Raw genomic sequence first — 22,563 nt, forward strand, 5'->3', positions numbered from 1 at the left:
GACGAAGCACTCTGGGAGACGGCCAGCAAGATTTAAGCGGCCATTTCTTCTCGTATATTCTCCCATTGGTAGAACAGTCATCAGATCTTCAAATCTTGAGGGCAGCATTTCTGCAAAGTCATCCCCTGGGGGCCAATCCTTCAGCTTCAGCACCATGGGTTGCCCCTTCTCATCCTTCAGTCTCTTGCCATAGTTCTCAAAACCTTCCCAGAATTTCTTCATAGGTTGGTTGGGAACAATGTTACCTGTGAGACAGTTGATTAGATCATTCTTGATGTCTCCAAAGTCCTTTGAGAATGCAGCTGGTTTCCACAGCTCAGAAGAGAGCTTCTGCCCAACACCAGAAATGATGACAGGCTGTCCCCGCTTCCACTGATCCTGGAAGATGAGTGTGTTGGAGGGTGCAAGGGGATCTTGTAACCGCAGCAGCTTGCCATCACAGAGCCAGGAGTGCGCCACACCAGGATACAAGGTGCTGCTCTCAGTCTTGGTCATTATCCTGATTGGAAGTGGCTCACGCCCTCGAGGAGTGTAGTTGTACCTGAGGAGAAGAATCAGGATTAATATTACTGCATTAAACTTGTACAAAGATAAGATATATAATGAGCCGAGTCAACTTATGGATCAAAGTTATCTAACTAATTACAGAGGTTATGGCTCAAAAGAAAACTGTGAAAATACTTTAACAATAAACATCCCATCTGCAATTAACAACCAAACCACACTGGGAAAGCAATGACTTACTTTCGGACAAAATGTTTGAGCACCATCGGGTCATTATCCTTCGTGTCCTCCTTGTCCGACGTGTTGTCAATCACACAGGAGATGACTTCATCCACGGTGTCCAGCTTGGGCTTCTTCTTACTGGTCTCTTTGCTGGACTTTGTAGGAGGTGTGTTTTCATCCTTCGTGCCTCCATTGGGCCGTGCATTGGGCCTGATCAGCAGCTCTCGCAGGGTTGAGAAATTGCCCTCCTTGTCATCTGAGTCGGAGTCTGAATCTGAGTCAGAACTCTGCAAGAAACAAGCAAACCATTCAAGAAACTTAGGATGGGAGAAGAGACATCAAACTCACAGCCAAGACATAAATAATACAAGAATGAATATACTGCAGTAAAATTATAGATACTATCATATAAAATAATGGAAGAGAGAAAAAAAGGAAAACAGTCCAACTGCGAATGTACATAATAGCATTATCAGCTAATGACATTTACACCCAACTGTCCTGACATTTACAAAACTGCCCTTAAACTGTATAAAGTTTCATTTTGTGAAAGAAACTTTGCTACAAGTCTAAACAAAAGAGGCAAGACTAATTGATATACCATTACCTGGCCTTATTTTATTCACCAACAAGCTAAATAAAACAAAACAAGCTTCCCCTCTTCCTCTAATATAAATAATTGATAATACTTTTCAATTTTCATTACAATTAGCACATATTTTCCAACCATTAATAGCCCTATCCCTATTCAAATATATACTAAGAGTCAGAAAATTATTAAATTTAATACAACATTCTGCAAAGAAAAGAAAATATCTAGTTTGCTTTGTTGCAATAAAGTTCACCAAATAAGTAAATTATAAAGGAGTGAACCACATGTTTCTAAACAAAATAAACACCCTATTCACCTATAAACTGACAAATTTCTGTATTTCACATTCAGAGTTCTTGACTTTGCCTTTACACAATAATTCTTGCATGAACAAGGTCCTTCACTTAACATGTACAATGTGACAGGTGTAAGATATCTATTTTTAAAGTTGATCTAATACTCTTCTTTAACGACTTTGGCTAGTTGCTTGTTTATCTATTGGTCTTTGTCAGTAGTGACATATTATAAAAGGCAAAAAGAGAAGGAGGGGAAGAATGACAATCTCTCCTTGCACTTACCTCACTGTCTCTCTTGTCACTGGAGAGTGCAACATCAGCAAAGAAGTTCAGTGGAGAGTTGGACATCTCTTCATCTTTGCCATTCATTTTCTCGGTCTTCTCCTGCTTCACTGTTCCATTCACCAATTCACTTTTACTAGGGTCTTTCTTTATGTTTTTGAGCAGATCTTTATTCACTCCATTGAGCTTCTTCTTATCGTCTTGGGATGCTTGTTCTTTGTACTTTTTAGCCTCAGGGCATTCACAGTACTGAGGGATGTTCCATTTGTCTCTCACTTCGTGCACTTTCCCCCCCAGCTCAAGGAGCGCATTCCCCGAGATTATCTGAGTAAGCATGAGTTTGTCCTGCTCATGCGGGAGTCTAGATGCACACAGTAACCACGAGTATTCATCACGGTCTTTACCGCCCTCATCCCACACCTTCACTGTTCCGTTCTTGCGTCCTTTGTAGCAATCTATACAGACCACAAAACCACACTTGCTACACGCCCAATGGATGTTGAACAAAGTAGTTTCACACACATCACACATCTCCCGAACTCCCTGCACCACTCGCTTCCAAGCCACTACAGTCTCTGAAACCCAAGATCAAAAGTTTAAAAATATATACAAAAGCTTATTATTTTAAAAATCAATATCACTTCTAAACTAATATTTTGTTGTATGTAAAATCCTTTATACAATTTCTAATACAAAAAATGTCAATGAAATCAACACTTACCATCACCCATATGGAGTGCCATTGCTTCCTTCTCCTGCTCTACCAGGTCACAGAACTGATCCCCTACATGGGTCAATAAAAACAGACTTGTTTCTTCATCCAAGTCCTCTGGAGGATTATCACTGTCTGGCACCCACAGTTTTAGGTCATCCACCGACACATCTTTTATGGGGTCTGAAAACCCAGCTACTGCCAGTTGCCCATTCTTGGTGTAACGGAGTCGTCGGAAGGCGTAGAAACGGCAGAAGATGTTGGGCATCTTCTTGTTCCTCTGGTGGGCTGTCCAACGGCACTCTCGACACTTAGGTAGTTTTGGAGCCACCTCATAACATGACCCATCTTGCAAGAAGCTCTCTCCTGTTTTCTTGAGCTGAGATACTGGGGGTTTCTGCAGAGGGTCATTTTGTGGGGGTTCCTCTTTGGACTTTTTTGGCTTTGGGCCTTCTTCCTTGTCTTTGTCTGGCTTCGACTTGGGTTTTCTCCCTCTTTTCTTGGGTTCAGAGTCGGGTTTGGAAGGTATTCTCCCCGATTTCTTGAGGTTTGTCTCTTCACTCGCATCACTGTCTTTCTCACTCTCACTATTACTATCACTACTTTTTTTCATTCTTTTCAATTTTCTTTTGCCTTTGCCTCGCTTTGGCTTTTGAGTAGTACTCCCTTCAGAGTCTGTTGAGCTTGAGTCCCCATCTTTGATATCTTGGCTATGCCCATTAGGTATACTGTTCGGTATACTATTCACAACTTTTGGCTTACGCACAACTACTTTTGGCTCAGACTTGACAACTGTAGTAATTGTTGATGTCGGCTTAGAGGAAGTGGGGGTACTGCTGGCCGGAGGAGGAGGTGGTGTAGCTACTCTAACTGAGAGTGAGCCCGAATTATTGGTGGTTGTTGGTGGGATGATTTCAACACCACTCTCATGTCGCTGGAGCCATGCCTTCTTAAGCTTGTGCACATAACCCCCAGCAGGACCTGGACTATTGGATTTCTCTGGTTCCGTCATCTTGTTTGCCCCTGGCGATGAGCTGTTTTCAGCACGTTGAAGAGTTGGGGTTGTAGCAGCTGGAGGTTGGCTCGGCGGGCGTGAAGCTGGACTTGCAACACGAGACAGGTTGGCTGCAAGAGCTACTGTGTTCTCTACAGTGGTAATTGTAGTAGCAGCAGTTGGATACAGAGGGCTTGGTTCTGATACACGAGACAACAGCGGCTGGTTAGCTGTACTTTCAAATCTGGGTTTCTTTGGATCTTGAGGTGTTGGAGTTTGAGTTCGTCTCTTGCTGGGAGATGCAGCATCCTCACGGGTGCCCAGATCCAGAGGCTGTGTCTGTGTTGGTTGTGGGGACGGGTGTGGGGGAATGTGAGGTGTTGCCACATGGGGGGAAGAAACTGGAGTTATCCTTGCAGGTGGTGGTGGACCTGGAGCTACCACATGTTTATGGTGTGGAGACGGTACTGTGGGCGGATAGATGCGAGCATCATATGGGCTTCTTTCCATGGGTGGCCGCTGTTCATGTGGTGGCATTGAAGGCCTTGATTCAGGAAGTACCCCTCTACCCGAATGAGCTGGAGGTGGTCCTCCCACACCACTGGCTTTGCTGGTAAGGGGCAGAGGTTGTGGAGGTCTGGAATCAGGACGGCACACTGGAGTACCTGTGGTTATGCCAGGCTTGCCGTAGATTTGAGGTGGCGGAGAGCTCACCTTCGACTTAGCAGAAACTGACGCTACATGTAATGGATTGGGAACCAGCCCAGCGGTTATAAAATTAGGAGGGTAAGTGGTGGGAGGGGGGGGTTTTACCCCTGAGGGATAGTATCGGTCAGGATGTGCTGGTGAAGGTGTGGAGTGCGGAGAAGACTGTGGTTGTCTAGCTTTGGTCAACTCCACACTGTGGGGCAAAGTATTCTGATGATGCGAGGTGCTACTTCTGTGTAAGGAGGGAGATGGTTCATGTGGTTTGTACGCTGAACCAGGTGGGTATGGACTAGACCTTTCTGGGGGCCGCTGCTTGGGACTTACAGAATGTGGAGGGGCTTTTTCATACTTGATCTCTGGCTGGATGATGACTGATGTCTTGTCCCGTGGGTCAGCGTAGTGCAAGTAGGGGACCCTCTCAGTGTGGGGAGGTTTGGCCTCTTTGGGTAGGTAATTTGGTGGATAGGTGGCCAAGTTGAAGCTTGGATCAGCAAGTTTGGGCAACCCTGAGGAAACCGCAGGCTTCTCTGAAGGTTTACTGGAGTGTGCTGGTGGAGGACCCCTAATCTTCGCCAAGGATTCCCGATTCCTATCTGTATCACGGAAAGCTTTGTATATACTTTCCTGCACCATCTTCTCTGGCTCATGTGCACGGCGTATGGCTTCTTCCTGACGCTGTTGTAGCTGTTGTTGTTGTTGCTGCTGATGCTGTTGCTGCTGTTGCTCCAAAAGACGTCGATCCTCCATTGCATCTATTCGCTCCGTTTTGACCAAACCAGACAGAGTATTCCATCCACCAACCTTCTGAAATTACAATAATGAGATATAAGCATAGAAAAACTTGGCTTTGTTAAAAAAAAATTTTTTAAAGAAGACTTCAGTTATCAGGTCTTTCTGGGTAGTTAAGTAGGAAAAGTTCATATAGCAAGCTAGAAGTGAGTGAATCCCACTTCAGTATATAAATAAAAAGCAATATTTAATTTTTTTTTTTCATGAAAATTTCAACAAAACAGTCTCTAAAGAGATGAAATTAGGATAAGGAGCAACTTCCTGACATTGAATTTAAACAACAACCATAGAAAATAGAGAGAGAAATTATGGGAAAAAAATAAAGCTCTGACAGTAAAACATCTCACACAAAAAGCAGGTCCCTATCATGAAACTCTGTACACCATAATAAAACCATCCATGACAATGTGGCAGCCACACAGAGGCAAAGGCTACAAGCCAGGCCTAGAATAATTGCACAACCCTCATGGGTAGGAGCTGTCCCGATTGAACCTTATCATTCATTTTTGTCATCATACATTATTCTTACTTTAGGTCATCAATTCACTTTCCCTTTCACTTAAACAAATAAACTTTTGCATGCAACTTTTCATGCTTCCTGTTTCCCCTTCTACATTACACACAATGATTATAATAACAAAACCACACAAGCTTCAGCCTGACAGACAGCCCTACTCTTTATCCTGGCCTGAGCAGTGGTCACATACAGCCATTGACTGTGGCTGTGAGGGAGTTCTTTTCCTTATCACTTACAGAGCAATCAAATAACAATGTTCATTCATTTGGACGAGGTACTAACACTATGAGCAGCCAGTGTGGAGTTATCACGTGATGCGGTCGTCCGTACCTGGGCGTGCGCTTGGGCCTGGTAGGCTTTACTGTGTGGTGTCATGAGAAGGGGGTGGTTGTGAGATGGGTGGTTGGAGGGATGGTGGTGGTTGGTCAAGCCGTGGACGTAATAGGCCTGGTTGAGGTTCTCGGCTGGCATGTGGCGGACAGTCTCTCCACCGTGCTACAATAAACCATATACCCCATCAGACATGTCTCCCCACCCACTAAAGCCTACAGCCATCTCATCCAGCAGAATGAAATCAACATGTACTAAGCTTATGGTAAAATAATAATAATAATAATCATGAATAATAAAATAAAAAAATATAAGATCATCACAGAAAGATATGGAAAATGTAAAATTCAAAGGCACATGAAAATAGGCTTCAGTTTCCTCAATTTGAAGTCGGACAATTCTGAAATAAGTAGGAACATGTGAGATCATCTTTGCCCTTGGGGTAAGAAAGAGGAAAAACACGAAAAAATAGAAATGGAGAACATAAAAACCAACTGATTTTTATGAATTTAATCTTACAACAAACCACCACTGAAAAAAAATTTACTTGAAAAATAAAATTTCTAAAAGGATATAACTCAGCCTATTACAACATCAGTACACAGAAAAAACATTTGACAATTGCTGGTCTCCAGGCAGTGCAGGAACAGTCTGGATAATTTCTGCACTCATGATCAAATAATTTAAAGATTCATGTTACACACACACACAAAAAATAGAACACAAAAAAGCGAATTGAAGGTAAATTTCTTAACAAGGAGGTAATCAAAACACATGGATAAGCAAGGGGGCTCTTGTGGGAATCTTCTCTTTTCTAACAAAGACAGAATTTCTATGGCTTGAGGATTTTTAAGTATGACAAGTACCTAAGGAATTTTCAAAATGGGTAGAGAAAGGGAAAAAGATGAGATCTGAGACTGCTGCACTAGAAAAGGATGGAAGGAATGCATAGATAAAAGTAAAAACAAATAATGGATGAAGAGGGGGAAATATCAGGGCAATACTGTATTGAATCATGACTGCCATTCAAGTCCCCTTATGGATTGCTGGGGACACTCACAAGAGGAACTACTAAGGTAGAGAGGGGTGCCATGCAAGCCTTCATTACCTTAATGAGCAAAAAGGTATTTGTATGCCAAAAGGACAGGAAAAGTATGAGGTCTTGTGTAAACTTATTACTGATGATTTTCAGTGTGTGAATCCTCACAATATACATATGTAGTCAAATGAATAAAAAACAAGGCAAAGTGCCCCACAGATATCTAAAATGAAAATTAAGCATCCTAATTAAGCAAAATCTAATGTTGTCCATGTCAAGCAGGTGTACTGAACCGTCACAGTTTCTCTGTCAGAGTTCAAGCTACATTCAAGATATTCCATATATGTGCTTAGAAAATTTGGTGTACATGACATTTGTGTCAAGAATATAAAGGCTAACATCTGAAGCTCTTTAAAATTTCATGAAGCACACACGAAATAGAATAAGTCTCATCCCTTTCCCTGAAGCCCCTGCTTAGTCAATTAGGTAACATAATTGACACAATGCGCATCTGGAGGATTCTGCTGATTATCAACACTAGTCAGTTTAACTCAGGTCTAGGTATTAAACCAAAATATTTTCTTTACAAATACACAGCACGCATTGTTGATCTTCTTTCTTAGCTTTTAGGACAGTTCCTTACTATCTATAAATATATTCAGATCATTGCAATAGCTCACTTATTTATAATTGAAGATATTACAAGCATTTTGCTGTAAAACCATTAAACAGTGCCAATCTCTTTTACATATGCTGTAATAATCACTTTAAAAAGTTAAGCCTTAAAAATTAAATGCGTATCAATGTGTCTGTCAGTCTTCCCCATTCTTGGTCTGTGTCTATGATTCAACTTTGTTTCACTCAAAAACATGAAAAATATATACTAACAATACTTTGCTGATCTATCAGTTCTAAAAAGAGATTATGCTAATCCTATATTTCCCAGATGTTTTACCAAAATGAATTTAAATTTTCATCTTCATTTCCTAAAGTACAGATTTCAAAATCTGATGTGTATCATTTCACACAGTATTCAAACAATCTGGTTAACCTCACTCTAACAATGCCTGTTTGACCTCCTGGTGTAACCAGTCACCTTCCTAGTTTTGTATGCCAAAATACCAGACTTCAACCTGACCCAAATTGTGGTCCATTATCCAACATTCAACATTATCTGTATCTAGCATATATCAGACCTTACAAAGTATTCCTCCAGTGCTGAACAAGTTAGATACTTCCTACTTTGCCCATGCATGCCAGTCTCAAATGCTATCTTTCCTCAATATCAGAAAACTATGTAAGCTATGTAAAATAAACTGAATATCAGAGAATGAGAAGAAAATACTACTTAAATTAAAGGGAATAAATTTCATTCGACCCATCTCTGTGCTGGACCACTTTCTCTCACTAAAACAACTTTTTGCCTTCTTGTCCCATCAGAACGCGACCACACCCAGTTCTTCCTAACTCAACACCCACAACTGCCTGCGGCCATCCTATCACATTCAATAGTTCATCCACCAGTTCATTTACTAGTTGGTAAACTTGAGCAACTGTTCATCATCTCTGTTGGTTGAATATACCAAATATTAACAATGATTTATACATGTCTTCCTTTTGCTTTTGCAGTTTCCTTACCACTCTCTCCTGATTACTATTAATATAACTGTTACTTGAACTTTTTGACCAAGTGCTTTCTGTGTCCAAAAGTGCTGCTTACTAGCTTACTAACCTGTCTTTACAACTGATTCCATCAATGGCTGCATCACATAAACCCAGAGTCTCCTCTTACCTTCTCATCAATCCCTTTCTTTCAACCCCTTCCTTTATACTTCCAATGGCTTTTCTACCATTTGCAAATAGCCACAGATGAGTGTGGCTTTGACAAACAACACTAGCCAGGTGGTGTTGAACATTTACCTTGTGCTGGGCCAGGCGGAAAGTCTTGTTAAAATGCTGGTCCACCTGGTACTGCTGACGCTCCTTCTCCTCCTGTTCTCGTCTCTCCTTCTCTCTCCTCTCCCTCTCCCGCTCCTCTCTTTCTCTCCGCTCCCTCTCTGTTTTTTCACGCTCCATTTTCTCCTTGGCAAGACGTTCCTTTTCCCGAACTTCTGCCTCACGCCTGGAAGAGAATAATTATATTGTTTATTTCATACAGAAAGAATTTTAGCATAATGATAAACAAACAACTAAATAAGCAATTCTAACTGATGACCCTTTTATTATTAATAACTACATAACCCTATACTCATCTAATCAGAATAATCACAGAAGAGCATACATCCAAGCAAGAATGCAAATGTAACCCAATATGCTTTCCTTTAACACACACACACACAAAAAGAAATTGCTGACCCCAAAAGAAGAGACAAAGAGTTCCTTCATCATGGACCTCAGTGAAGGATTTGAGCTTCATCACAAATTCCAATCAGATCTTAGAACATAAAGAGGGAAGTGCCTTGGGGATATTAGTTATTCCCAGACTGTAACAGTTTTGGGGAAAAAAGAAAAGAAAAAGAAAAGAAAAAGAAAAGAAAAAAAAAAAAAAAGAAAAAGAAAAGAAAAAAAAAAGAAGAAAAAAAAAAAAAAAAAAATCAGGTTCCACTTAAGGATGTTAAGTCCATGAGATTCCTTGTTTGCTTGTACATATGAAGCTAAAATGTGCTTACTGTACTCTGTGTGTGTGTGTGTGTGTGTGTGTGTGTGTGTGTGTGTGTGTGTGTGTGTGTGTGTGTGTGTGTGTGTGTGTGTGTTTTTAGAATTAGATACTGCTACCAAACAGCAAAAGGTCAACTTAAATGAGGAAGAGGGAAGAGGATGATGAGGAGGATAAGGCTAAGGCACTAATGGGCATAAGACATAATAAAAAAAGGAAAAAAAAAAAAAAAAAAAAAAAAAAAAAAAAAAAAAAAAGCAATCTAAACAAGACCATCTTACAAAAAAAAAAAAAACAAGAACAGTTGAACAGAAGTTCTGACACAAGGAACATCATCAGCCAACAACGCATAATTATTATTTCAACATTCCACCAAAGCCGGCCACTGAACCCTCTTAGGCTTTGCAGTCTAAGTGAGGACTTGCATTTTTACTCTTAAAGACTAGACTAAATATAATGATTCCCAGCTGCTATGGATCTCTTAGTATGGTGGTGGGGGTGGTGGTGGTGATAAAACGTAATGAGAAAAAATAATAATGATCCAAGAAAACCTTACTCCACTGCTTCTGGCTTGCAATGGATAATCAATATGCTGCCTTGCAAGTATGCAGCATCCAGATAGATTTTCTGAAGCTCTGAATGTACACACATTTGTAAAGAGAAGGAAAATAAGAAAAAAAAGCCTTGCCAACTGACACATGACACAAGATTATCCTAGAGAGATTAATCATACTAAGAAAAAAGGGAAGAAGCAAACAAAAGAGCACTAAAATGGAGACTAAAACAAAAAAACAAACAACTACATTCCAACAAAGCCTTGCATAAACAGTGCAACATTTTATTACACCAGAGCTTCTAATATCAAACTCATCATAAGAAACTGCAGCTGCAAATGCATACATCCTTGCACACACATGTTCAAACAAACAAAACCACAAAAAACAGGTTCTTGGAATGCTTTTACCATATATTGAACAATTCTTGCATAAACACTTTTGTCTTTCATTCTTTTTCTCTCCTTTGACAAGACGCACAGATTACCGGACACCTGACAAATGGCGACTGACACAGCACAAGGTGTTGGTATTTGGAGATTTACAAACAATGGCGAGAAAAGATTGGGTGTACCAGTAACATTCTTCCCATTGCCTCTTCATTTAGGAAAAGAAGGAAAGACAAGAAGGGAGGGAGGGAGAGAGGGGGGAGGAAGGAGGAAATGGGCGAGTAGGAATAGGAGTAGGAGTAGGAGGGGGAGGAGGGGGAGGAGGAGGAGGAGGAGGAGGAGGAGGAGGAGGAGGAGGAGGAGGAGGAGGAGGAAGAGGAGGAGGAGGAGGAAGAGGAGGAAGAGGAGGAGGAGGAGGAAGAGGAGGAAGAGGAGGAGGAGGAGGAGGAAGAGGAGGAGGAGGAAGAGGGAGAGTGGGAGGAAGAGGAGGAAGAGTGGGAGGAGGAAGGCAAGTGGGAGGAGGGCAAGTAGGAGGAGGGCAAGTAGGAGGAGGGCAAGTAGGAGGAGGGCAAGTAGGAGGAGGGCAAGTAGGAGGAGGGCAAGTAGGAGGAGGGCAAGTAGGAGGAGGGCAAGTAGGAGGAGGAGGAGGAGGAAGGAGGAGGAGGAAGGAGGAGAAGGAGAAAGAGGAGGTAGAAGAGGAGTGGGAGGAGGAGTGGGAGGAGGAGTGGGAGGAGGAGGAGGAGTGGGAGGAGGAGGAGGAGTGGGAGGAGGAGGAGTGGGAGGAGGAGGAGGAGTGGGAGGAGGAGGAGGAGTGGGAGGAGGAGTGGGAGCAGGAGGAGGTGGGAGGAAGAGGAGGAGTGGGAGGAGGAGTGGGAGGAGGAGGAGGAGGAGGAGTGGGAGGAGGAGTGGGAGGAGGAGGAGGAGGAGTGGGAGGAGGAGGAGGAGTGGGAGGAGGAGTGGGAGGAGGAGTGGGAGGAGGAGGAGGAGTGGGAGGAGGAGGAGGAGTGGGAGGAGGAGGAGTGGGAGGAGGAGGAGGAGGAGAGTGAGTGGGGGGGAGGAGGGGGGAGGAGGAGAGTGAGTGGGGGGAGGAGGGGGAGGAGGAATGTGAGTGGGAGAAGGAGGGGGAGGAGGGGAAGGAGGAGAAGGAGGAGAAGGAGGAGGAGGAGGAGGAGGAGGAGAAGGAGGAGGAGGAGGAGGAGGAGGAGGAGGAGGAGGAGGAGGAGGAGAAGGAGGAGGAGTGGGAGGAGGAGGAGGGTGATTAGAGAAGGAACACTGAAAGGAGGCAGTAACAGGATAACATAACGAAAAATGAAATGCCAAGTAGGCAAAAAATAATAAAAAGGAGAGCACTTCCAAGTCCTCTTGTGTCACAGGAATATCACCGGCAGGGCTTCCCTTACTCAGAAGATCTGTAACTCAGACTCTCTCAACTCCTGTTGGCGTGTGCTGTATGCTGACAAATAAATTACCACCCATGGACTGCTAAGCTAGCTAGCTCTCTCTCTCTCTCTCTCTCTCTCTCTCTCTCTCTCTCTCTCTCTCTCTCTCTCTCTCTCTCTCTCTCTCTCTCTCTCTCTCTCTCTCAACCGATTCCAGCGTTAAGCTCCTACCCAGGCCACGAATTCGCAGAAATATGTACAAATTACTAAATTTCCCACCAAATTCCCGCCCGTGCGCTCGTCACCATTGAAGATTCGATCCTTTCCCAGGAGACATTTCCAATTAAGACGTCTCTTTACCCATTCACGATTCCCGTAATGACAACAGGTCCTGATCAATACCTCAAAGAGAGGAGGATCCTTAAAGCTGTGAGCTCGCTTTCTGACCTTGGACCTGTGGACTTAGCCGGAGAATCGCTTCTGAACACACCAAAAGGTCACCTATTAACACCCTTTCTTTCTGCTTAAAACCTTCAATTCTTGCTTTCCCTAATTACAGAAACAGAAAGGCTTTCTGTAATTACTCACAACATTTTACCTTAAGTTCAGATCAGTCCCTCCATACTATAAAGTACAGTTACCGCTGAATCATTTCGCGCGAGATACCACGCCATATATGCGAGGCAGAATCTGACCCTCCCCTCCTGCCTCGTCCATTATTACTCAAGCATTACCGAACGCGTAACACTTCACAAAGAGAGTGGAAGTGTGAAGGAGCGTAGAGGATGGGGGGGGGGGGCGGTGTAGTAGAGAGGGGAGGAAAGAGGGAGGTGGAGAGAGAGAATGAAAGAAGAGAGATAAAAGGAGGAGGAGGAGGAATAGGAGGAGGGAGATGGAGGGAGGGAGGGAGGGAGGGAGGGAGGGAGGGAGGGAGGGAGGGAGGGAGGGAGGAGAGGGAGAGGGAGAGGGAGAGGGAGAGGGAGAGGGAGAGGGAGAGAGGGAGAGGGAGAGGGAGAGGAGAGGGAGAGAGAGGAGAGAGAGAGAGAGAGAGAGAGAGAGAGAGAGAGAGAGAGAGAGAGAGAGAGAGAGAGAGAGAGAGAGAGAGAGAGAGAGAGAGAAAGCGGAAATACCAGCCTGCCGCCTGCTGATCGCGACCGTGCGAGCGGCTCAACTGCTCCCCACCCTAACCACCCACCTAGAGAGACATGCTCCCACACATTTAACATCTCTCTATGTATGCCTCTCCATCTCACCTTCTTTCACTCCTTCCTCTTTATTTCACGCTCCATCCCTATTTTTATGTCTATCCTCTGTAGAGAGAGAGAGAGAGAGAGAGAGAGAGAGAGAGAGAGAGAGAGAGAGAGAGAGAGAGAGAGAGAGAGAGAGAGAGAGAGAGAGAGAGAGAGAGAGAGAGGGGGGGGGGGGGTTGTCTCTGTCTCTTCCAGTAAGCAGCACCACCCTGACAAGCAGCCAAGGGGACGCCGCCCAGCACTCGCCAACTCGACGGCAGCTCCCACCGCCCGTGCCCGCCCAAGCACCGTGTGAAGCTGCCAGTTGATCCCTCTTCTCCAGGCAAGTTGCCACTGCTACTGTCAACAAGTAGCAACTTGACTTGTCTTCCGTGCCAACACTTGCATGTGCAGTCTGCTTGCCTTCCAAGCTCCGAAGGAAACGGAGAGGAAGTGGCGAGGGCGGGAAGTGATTAGACAAAACAGAAGTAATGAGAGAAAAGATGAGGGGATAAAAGAGAAGATCGAGAAAGCAACAGACAAGAACTGAAAAGCACAGGCAACCAATGAAGGGACGGGATACAGACGACCAAGTAAAGGACGCGGGATTAAGATGCACAAGATCTGAGAGCGGAGAAAGGACAAGAGAGAAAGAGAGAGAGAGAGAAAGAGAGAGAGAGAGAGAGAGAGAGAGAGAGAGAGAGAGAGAGAGAGAGAGAGAGAGAGAGAGAGAGAGAGAGAGAGAGAGAGAGAGAGAGAGAGAGAGAGAGAGAGAAAAGGAAAAGAGAGGGGGAGAAACCAGAGTGGGAGCCACAAGGTGTAGTGGTGATGGAGGCAGGCAGGCAGACGCTGCTGGGTCGGGCGCCTCAAGGTCATGGGAAGGTCTTTATGTTGTCTGAAACTCCAGCAACTCCCTCGCCCTATCCTCACCCGGCAGTACTTCTCCGGGCCGCCTTCACCTCTGTAGTACTTCCCTCGCCCTTTCCTAGCCCGCCCTTTCACTTCCACACCTTCCCAACCAGCTGTGCATCCGGGAACTCCAATCAAACGAGGACATTCCACAAAAACCTTCTTTTCCTACTATGCACCATCTTCCGTACAGACGTGCGTGCTCCTCTTACTAACATCACGACTTCGATACCTCTACACACTGAGCAAACTTTTTGCACTGAGAATGGCAAAGGGGGACTAAGAAAATAACTAACACGATTATATCCCCTAGTTAATACCAAACAACCACTAAATCCCGTCTAACACATGACAACCACGAAATCCCTGGTTATCATGAAACAACCAATAGCTTAAATTTTCCGGTCTTCACTACCCTACATTATGATGTAATATAATACAGCATATCCAGGATAGATTAGGAGGAAAACCTTGGTCTTTTACCTTAATACGATATCGCTGTCCGGAGGAAACAGATGGAAAGAGAGAGAAGAAAAGGAAAGAGGGAGGGAGGAAGAGAGGTTGAGGGAAGGGCTGAGGCTAAGGGAGGGGAAGAGGAAGAGGGAAAAGGAAAGAGGAAAGAGGAAAGAGGAAATAAGAGAGAAGAAAGAGAGGGAGGGAGAGAGGGAGGGAGGGAGATAGGGAGGGAGAGAGGGAGAGGGGAGAGGGGAGAGAGGGAGAGGGAGAGGGAGAGGGGAGAGAGAGAGAGAGGGGGGGAGAGAATGGGGAGGGAGGGAGGGAAGGAGAGGGAGACAGGAGGGGGGAAAGAGAGAGGAGGGGGGAAAGAGAGAGGGAGAAGGGAGAAGGGAGAAGGGAGAGAGGGAGAAGGGAGAGAGGAGAGAGAGAGAGGGGGAAGGAGGGAGAGGGAGAGGGAGAGGGAGAGGGAGAGGGAGAGGGAGAGGGAGAGGGAGAGGGAGGGGAGGGGGAGGGAGAGGGGGAGAGTGGGTGGGAGGGAGAGAGAGAGAGAGAGAGAGAGAGAGGGAGGGAAGGAGGGAGGGAGGGAGAGATAGAGATAGAGAGAGAGAATAGTACAATAATACAATTAACTCCCTCAGAAGCGTCCATATCAACTAAATAAATCATCAATTACTAGTTCTACATTGTAGGATAAGAGGATTTGATTAGATGGGAGCAATTGCAGACAAGGAGGAGACTGTGGGTTGTGGGAACCTATGGGAACTTGAGTATTCCAGTATGTGTCCGTGTGCGGATGTAGTGTATACTGTGCGAGCGTATGTGCGTGTGTGTACGTAACTGTCCGCACAATACCCTCAAAGAGCGCGGCCATCTCCACCAATCCCTCCCAGCCACGCAAAAAGGGTTGTGGCGAGGTGGGCGAAGCTCCGTTGTGACCTCCAGCTAGACAAGTGGTTGACCACCTCCTCTCCCTCCCCCTTCTCCCTTCTCCTCTGTACTCCTCCCTTCCCCCTCCCTTCCCTATCCGGTCGCTCCAGCCCCTCTCCCTCCCTCTACCTCGCCTCCTCCCCCCCTCCCGCTCCCCGACCTGCCATAAATGCCGCAGTTGCCAGGTAGTTTGTATTAATCATTTCTCTTGTCACTGACCGTACCTGACCGTTAAAATACGTCAATTCGTCGCCTTCTCTGGCCTTTCTTGCGAAACCACATAAACAACTCACTGCACGAGCCACACTACCAAAGATAAGTCTCAAAAAATGCACGAGCATTAACCGCCTGCAATCAAAGTTGATCAATATTCTGATGAAATAATCATCTTAATAGCACTGGCCACCGGCGAAGGCAGCCAAGCAGACGGGCGCCGATTACCCCGAAAGCCCGCGAGAGAGGTCCTCCCGCGAACAGAGAGCCAAAAGAAAGAAAATAAACAAAATACAACAGCAAGTAGATCACCCCCCCCCCCACCCCCAGGGAAGTGCCTCACAACACAAACACACGCCAGTGCCACCTTTGCGCTCTTTGTATCGGGATCTGGCACCGCCGTCAGTCTGGCTCCGCGTTTTGGCTCGCTGCCCGCCTTTCACACGTATTCATATTTCTTCTCCTCTTCCACGTTTTACCCTCCCGAATACATCTCCCTCGCTCTTGCTTCTTCCTTCATTATTTATTTATTTTCTGCCCAGAGAGAGAGAGAGAGAGAGAGAGAGAGAGAGAGAGAGAGAGAGAGAGAGAGAGAGAGAGAGAGAGAGAGAGAGAGAGAGAAAGTGTGAGTGTGTGAGTGTGTGAGTGTGAGTGTGTGAGTGTGTGTGTGTGTGAGTGTGTGAGTGTGTGTGTGTGTGTGTGTGTGTGTGTGTGTGTGTGTGTGTGTGTGTGAGTGTGAGTGTGTGTGTGTGTGTGTGTGTGTGTGTGTGTGTGTGTGTGTGTGTGTGTGTGTGTGTGTGTGTGTGTGTGTGTGTGTGTGTGGTTTCTTTCAGGTAGTGTATGCTTCGGGCCTCTAATGAAGACGTACCATATATATCAGAGAAAATCGACCAAGTGCGATAGGTAGCAACATAACGTCAGTTTTATGTGCTCCAAAGCTAAACGTTGGCGTTGCTGACGTCATGCTTTTTCTAGCCCCCCTCCCCCTACCTCAAGATATCAAAACGGGTGTCAGCGCTGACCTGGCTTTACTTTCTTACCCTCCGACCTCTTGGGAGAACCGCCGGTCTCGCTTGGAAATCTCATTCGCTTATTTTTCTCCCTGTATCTTATCTCGCGCCACCTCTTATCTGCTCTCCCCTTTCTCAATAACCATTTCTATTTTCCTCGTCACCGAATCCGTTATCGCAATTTTAGGCATTTCCACCCTCTAAAAAAAACAATAAATAAATCGACCTACACACCACCAAATCTCTGTCGCTTCTCTCTCACTTTCCACCCACTAGTCACTATTTTTTTTTACTAAACCTCCTCAAACATGACAGAAATACTTCGAGTGGGAATTACCACATGCAGAATAACGAAAAACTTGTGCCTTCCGGACTTCCACCTTGATAAAGGCTTATCACCGTCAGGATAAGCCCAATTATGAGTGGCTATTTACGTAAGCATACAGGAGTAGATTCGCTACTCGCTTCCCTCCCTCTCTCCCTCCCTCCCTCTCTCCCTCTCCCTCTTCCTTTCTCTCTTCTCGTCTATTCTCTTCTAAATTCACTCACACACAGACGCGGGAGTTTCCCCAGTCAACTTTCCGATTCCCCTCTCCCTCCCTCAACACTTCCCCGCCAATACTCCCGCTCACCACAAACTATTACCCCTCCCCCCCCACCAAACACTTCCAAGAATCAGCTGGCAAGAGTGAACAACCCTACCAACTCGCTCCGAAGGACTAACACAGACGGCCGATCTCTACAACCCCCGGGGCTCCGTGTAACCCTCCCATATTGGCCGTGATCAATAGCCTTAAGAGAGGTGGCTAACTGTCTGAGGGGGAGAAAGGGCGGGGAGACAGAAGGGAAGGAGGGGAGAGGGAGGAGGGGAGAGAACTGCGATGGTCGAGTCTAGGCGATATGTCCTGTGTGTGAAGGAGAGGGAGATAGGGCGGGGAGGAGGAGGGAGGGGTACTCACAGCACTGAGTCACTGAGTCTTAAGCCTTTTCTCTCTTTCTCTTTCACTCTCTCTCGAGCGTCCTAGCTATCCCACTAACCAAAAAAAACACAAGGAGGAAGCTCACTAGCAGTCACACAACATGCCACCTTCCATCGCCATAAAAACGCGCCTTAAACACTTGCATCCTCATTAGAACGCACTGACATCAGCATATTTTAATTTCAACTGCCCTCACAATAACCGCCACAACACATCACGTCACCAATACTTGCATTTGTGGTGACGACACAGCTCACTCCAGCAGTACCAAGAACACCTCACTCTCGCCAACAGTGCATTCCCTTCTCGCCCTCACTCTCTCCCTCTATGCCAGTTTCTTTAACCCTTCACATCATCTATACCCCGACTGGATGCATTTGTACACATGTTCCATGTGGCTGCACCGACATCCTCTCCCTAGTGAGGTCGACGAGGCTGACACACCTGCGTGCTTCAGCTCACCTGGCGAAGGGAGAGCCCCGTCATGAGCACGGGTAACGGTTGGCCTCATTACCACCATCACACTCACTCATACACACGCTGCTGTGGCTACGTTCGCCGTGCTCACCGCCTCTACACACCTGCTACTACTCTACGCACATCGACCTCGGCCAAAGGCGTAGGTGCTCACGTCACTCGCGTACACCTGCGACACAGAACTGCACTCTTGCTCTACACACACGTGCACGCACACACCGTCGGTACGTACACAGCGTATGCCTGCGAGCACGGCGTCTGGCGCGGCGCTGAGCTAGTGCAGCATGTAGGGTGAGTGGTGCGAGTGCGGGTAGCCAGGGTGACCTCTGTGTCTCCCGCCTCGTGACAGGTCGCAGCGTGTCTGGAGGACTTCTGTGGCAAATCTGGGATATCCACAGCAGGTACACGCGTGGCGAACGAGTCACAGCAGCGAAGGGCCGCGGCTGCGTTTCCGTAATTCGGTGTAGGATGAGTCACAGTGAGTCAGCTCCGTCATCACCAACACGCACACGCACGCGCGGAGAAAAGACATTCACTGATTACTGCAAACTCAAACACACGTTTGCGTACACAGACACTGAGGGAACTCACACTGCATGGAGCATATGTACATGTACACACGCTGTGACTCACCACCTCAGAACCGGCTCCACGCGAGTTCCTGGGCCACCACCATCACCATCACACCGACCATCACCACATCCACCATCACGTGCACTATAACGTCGCTATGGCTAGACTAGCTGCAACCGGTGCGGGTCGAGGGATGTGTTGCCACAGCCACAGCAGCGACGCCAGGCCCTCAGCGCCCCACACAGCACGTCTACACACACACACACAGCACCTCAGCGGCTCCGATCAGCACCGCGATGACAAGGCCCCGAGTGCGGGATGCAACATTCCCTCCATAGTTTGCCAGGAGACTTGGGGAGTTTTATCACGGGGTTATCGATTGTAGCGAGCCTTGGGGCGAGGGGAGGGAGAGCAGGGGAGCGAGGTGGTGGGCCAGGGTGGAGGGGGAGGGAGGGAGGCGGGTGCGGCCCAGTAGTCACTTCCCTGGTGTTACACAGCTCAGGATCAGCCACATGCCCGGGGTCCTGCCTGCCCCCTTCGGTTCATCCCCACCAGGTGAGCCTGGGTGTGGTGACAGGAGATGCACCATACAGGAGAGAGGCGCGAAGGAGTGTGTGTGGTGCTACTACAGCTGCTGCCACCACCGCCCAAACAAAGAACACGCTGGGCCTGCCACCACCTTCCACCCACACTCCCGCCTGCAGGGCTCCTCGCCGCCCCTGACCACACAGTTTCACTAACACCACAAACACCACCGACACTACACCAGCTAGGCTATATCCACGTCCAGGGCTAGGGTGGCGAGCATTAGGGAAGCTTGAGGCAACACCACCACCACGCTCTTGTCTCCAGCACACGACGCTTGGTGCCCTCCCTCTCCGCTCTGACCTTGATTCACTTTCCACTGCAAAATCCTCACCGTTTTCGAGCAAAGATCACCTTCACTTACATCATAGTATACGCATACATCACACTGGCATGCGATCCAGGCCGTGTGCACCGTAGATCCACATTAAAGGCAGGTAGGTGGCGGGAGTGCGCGTGGCTGGCCTCCCCCTGCTATGTCCACTGTGACGAGACTGCTGGTGCTGGTGCTGGTGTTAGTTGGCGCGGGGCCGGAGAGCGGCGCTGGGGAGGGGGGCCGGCCGGGAGGGAGGAGGGGCAGGAGGAGACCCGCGGGAGGGGGACTGGGAGGGAGAGAGAGGAGGGGCCACCCTACACGCACACACTCACACTCGCTTTACTCACTACACTTCAATGTACTTGGCAATCTGGTAGTAGCGCGCTCTTGGGCCGTTGTTCAGGCGGTTATGACACTATACCAGCCATAGCCATCGGCTCGTTTTCACTACAAATCCTTGGTCTTCTGAAAATCTGGAATATCAACTCCTTTCCTTGTAGTCAGGTCGCTTTCCCCCGCTCAACCCCCCCTCCCCATCCATCCCTACCTCCTCTCTCTCCATCCCGCCTGCCGCCGCCGCCGCCGCCTCCTCCTCCTCCTTCTCCTCCTCCTCCTCCCCCTCCTTCTCCTCCTCCTTACCCCAACCCTCCCTGCTCTCCCCGACCCCCCACCCCCGTCTGACTATCTCCCACCCTCTCCCTCCTTCCCCAGCCGACACTCCTCCCCCAGACCTTCGCTGCGGTTGTTACCTAATTCTGCCTCTTCACCTTCACCTCCCTCTACCACCATTCTGTTTCGCTCCTTCACGTGGATGAAGTAATGGATGACGAGGGAGGGGGGCTCCGGTGGAAGAAGGTGAAGGGGTGGGGGGCGGTGGATGGGGGAGGAAGGAGAGCGAGGAGCGGTGGATGGGGAAGAGGCCAAGACGGTGGAGGTGGTTGTTGGGTGGTTTGGTTGGCGCGAGTTGACAACCCTCCGCCACTACCAGCCCGTGGACCGTTGTGCCGTGTGCCGCAGAAACAGCTCTGCTTCATCCACTCGTCCACTCGTTTGTGGATGAAGAAATGCTTCATCCACTTCGTTCAGTTGTATAATACAAGCCTCACAATCTTACAAGTAAAACCCCCTCCCCGAATCTTTAAGGAAGTAAAGAAAAATCGAAAACAGAAAAAGCAGGGCATTTGAACTATTACTATCTCGCCTCGATACAGACCTATTACGAAATCCAACCTCATCAAAGTCACTCCATCACCACCTCTCCTCCACCACACGCACGCACCACACACTTCATTCATCCATCAATCCATCCACAGGCTCTGACACCACAAACGCTGAGTAATAACCACTGCTAAATGGTATCTCTCTGAAATGCCCCCTTCCCTTGGATGATCCTCACTGACCCTCTGCGTCCGCACCGACTTCCACTAACGTTGGCACCAGTTGGCCCTCATCCCCCTCCCCACTAATTGGTCCCTCCCCTTCCCTTCCTCCTTCTCGTTTCTTCTTCTTCTTCTTCTTCTTCTTCTTCTTCTTCTTCTTCTTCTTCTTCTTCTTCTTCTTCTTCTTCTTCTTCTTCTTCTTCTTCTTTTACTTCTTCTTTTACTTCTTCTTTTACTTCTTCTTTTTCTTTTTCTTTTTCTTTTTCTTTTTCTTTTTCTTTTTCTTTTTCTTTTTCTTTTTCTTTTTCTTTTTCTTTTTCTTTTTCTTTTTCTTTTTCTTTTTCTTTTTCTTTTTCTTCTTCTTTTTCTTCTTCTTTTTCTTCTTCTTTTTCTTCTTCTTTTTCTTCTTCTTTTTCTTCTTCTTTTTCTTCTTCTTTTTCTTCTTCTTCTTCTTCTTTTTCTTCTTCTTTTTCTTCTTCTTTTTCTTCTCCTTCTTCTTCTTCTTCTTCTTCTTCTTCTTCTTCTTCTTCTTCTTCTTCTTCTTCTTCTTCTTCTTCTCCTCCTCCTCCTCCTCCTCCTCCTCCTCCTCCTCCTCCTCCTCCTCCTCCTCCTCCTCCTCCTCCTCCTCCTCCTCCTCCTCCTCCTCCTCCTCCTCCTCCTCCTCCTCCTCCTCCTCCTCCTCCTCCTCCTCCTCCTCCTCCTCCTCCTCTCTCTCTTTTTCTTCTTCCCCTGCTCCTTCCCCCCGGCGCTATCATCAGAGAACCCCACAACCTTATCGCGGGCGCACCAGAGACACCGCCACAGACACTGGTGCCACGGCAAGCAGGCACCAAAGAGCGACAACCACGGCCACCTCTACCAGGGACGGGGCGCAGTTACTAAGTAAAGACCACAAAGACCGCCAGTGTGCAACAGCGAGGCAGCCCAAGTCCCTCCCCTCCCGGACCCTCCACAAGAACCACAAAGAAGAGGACGAAGAGAAACGAAACAGCAAGAGCAACAACGAATTTGATAACACAAGGAAACCGTAATGCCATGAGCCGGCGGCGCGAGAGACTCCCATCACTCCACCTTTAACACACGGGGACAATTAAAACGCCCCGACGCCGTGAGAGAGAGCGATACGGAGATGCCAAACGTAACAATGACATGTGCTTATTTTCTCTCCTCCCCCGTAGCACGCTGTTTATCAAACCCACATACCTGGCCGTGTAATCATGCCCCGCTGCCCCCCTCCCCGCCACCTTCCCCTCTCCCCTACTCCCTACCCCATACAACTCTCCTTTCCACCACTCCTCCCCCCCCTGCCCCTCACCCATACCCAGCCCTATCCCCCCTCCCTGATTCCACATTCCCTTCTTCGATGGTGTTAACCTTCGTCATTCATGCAGGTCTTTCCCCAGGACGACTTCTCTGCCTGACATCATTTTCGCCGACTTCCTGACTTTTTCATCATCTCCCCCCTTCCCACTATCTTGCTACCTCACATCCTCTCTACGTTATCTATCTGTCCTAACCCCTTTCTCTCTTTTCTGAACAAGAGAGA

At 47.2% G+C, this 22,563-nt stretch overlaps 1 protein-coding gene across 5 annotated transcripts in view; it reads right to left on the minus strand.

Annotated features, from left to right (window-relative positions):
* The window catches only part of LOC125030758 (lysine-specific demethylase 3A-like), a 29,263-nt gene that overhangs the window by 3,150 nt on the left and 3,550 nt on the right, over positions 1-22,563 (minus strand). Inside the window, exons 1-7 of one of the 5 annotated variants that reach the window (XM_047621048.1) lie at positions 19,687-19,920; positions 8,906-9,107; positions 5,899-6,111; positions 2,618-5,114; positions 1,897-2,471; positions 745-1,013; positions 1-541 (exon numbers count right to left, since the gene is read on the minus strand). The exon at positions 1-541 is cut by the window's left edge and continues 157 nt beyond it. In XM_047621048.1, coding sequence (XP_047477004.1) covers positions 1-541; positions 745-1,013; positions 1,897-2,471; positions 2,618-5,114; positions 5,899-6,111; positions 8,906-9,107; positions 19,687-19,706 — 4,317 coding nt within the window. In that variant the 5' untranslated portion in view covers positions 19,707-19,920. Of the gene's footprint in view, positions 542-744; positions 1,014-1,896; positions 2,472-2,617; positions 5,115-5,898; positions 6,112-8,905; positions 9,108-17,920; positions 18,096-19,686; positions 19,921-22,563 lie in introns of those variants that run through there. The other 4 variants (XM_047621056.1, XM_047621031.1, XM_047621023.1 and 1 more) reach the window with 4 other exon arrangements.

This window comes from Penaeus chinensis, chromosome 2, assembly GCF_019202785.1.
Source record: "Penaeus chinensis breed Huanghai No. 1 chromosome 2, ASM1920278v2, whole genome shotgun sequence".
Taxonomy (NCBI): Eukaryota; Metazoa; Arthropoda; class Malacostraca; order Decapoda; family Penaeidae; genus Penaeus; species Penaeus chinensis.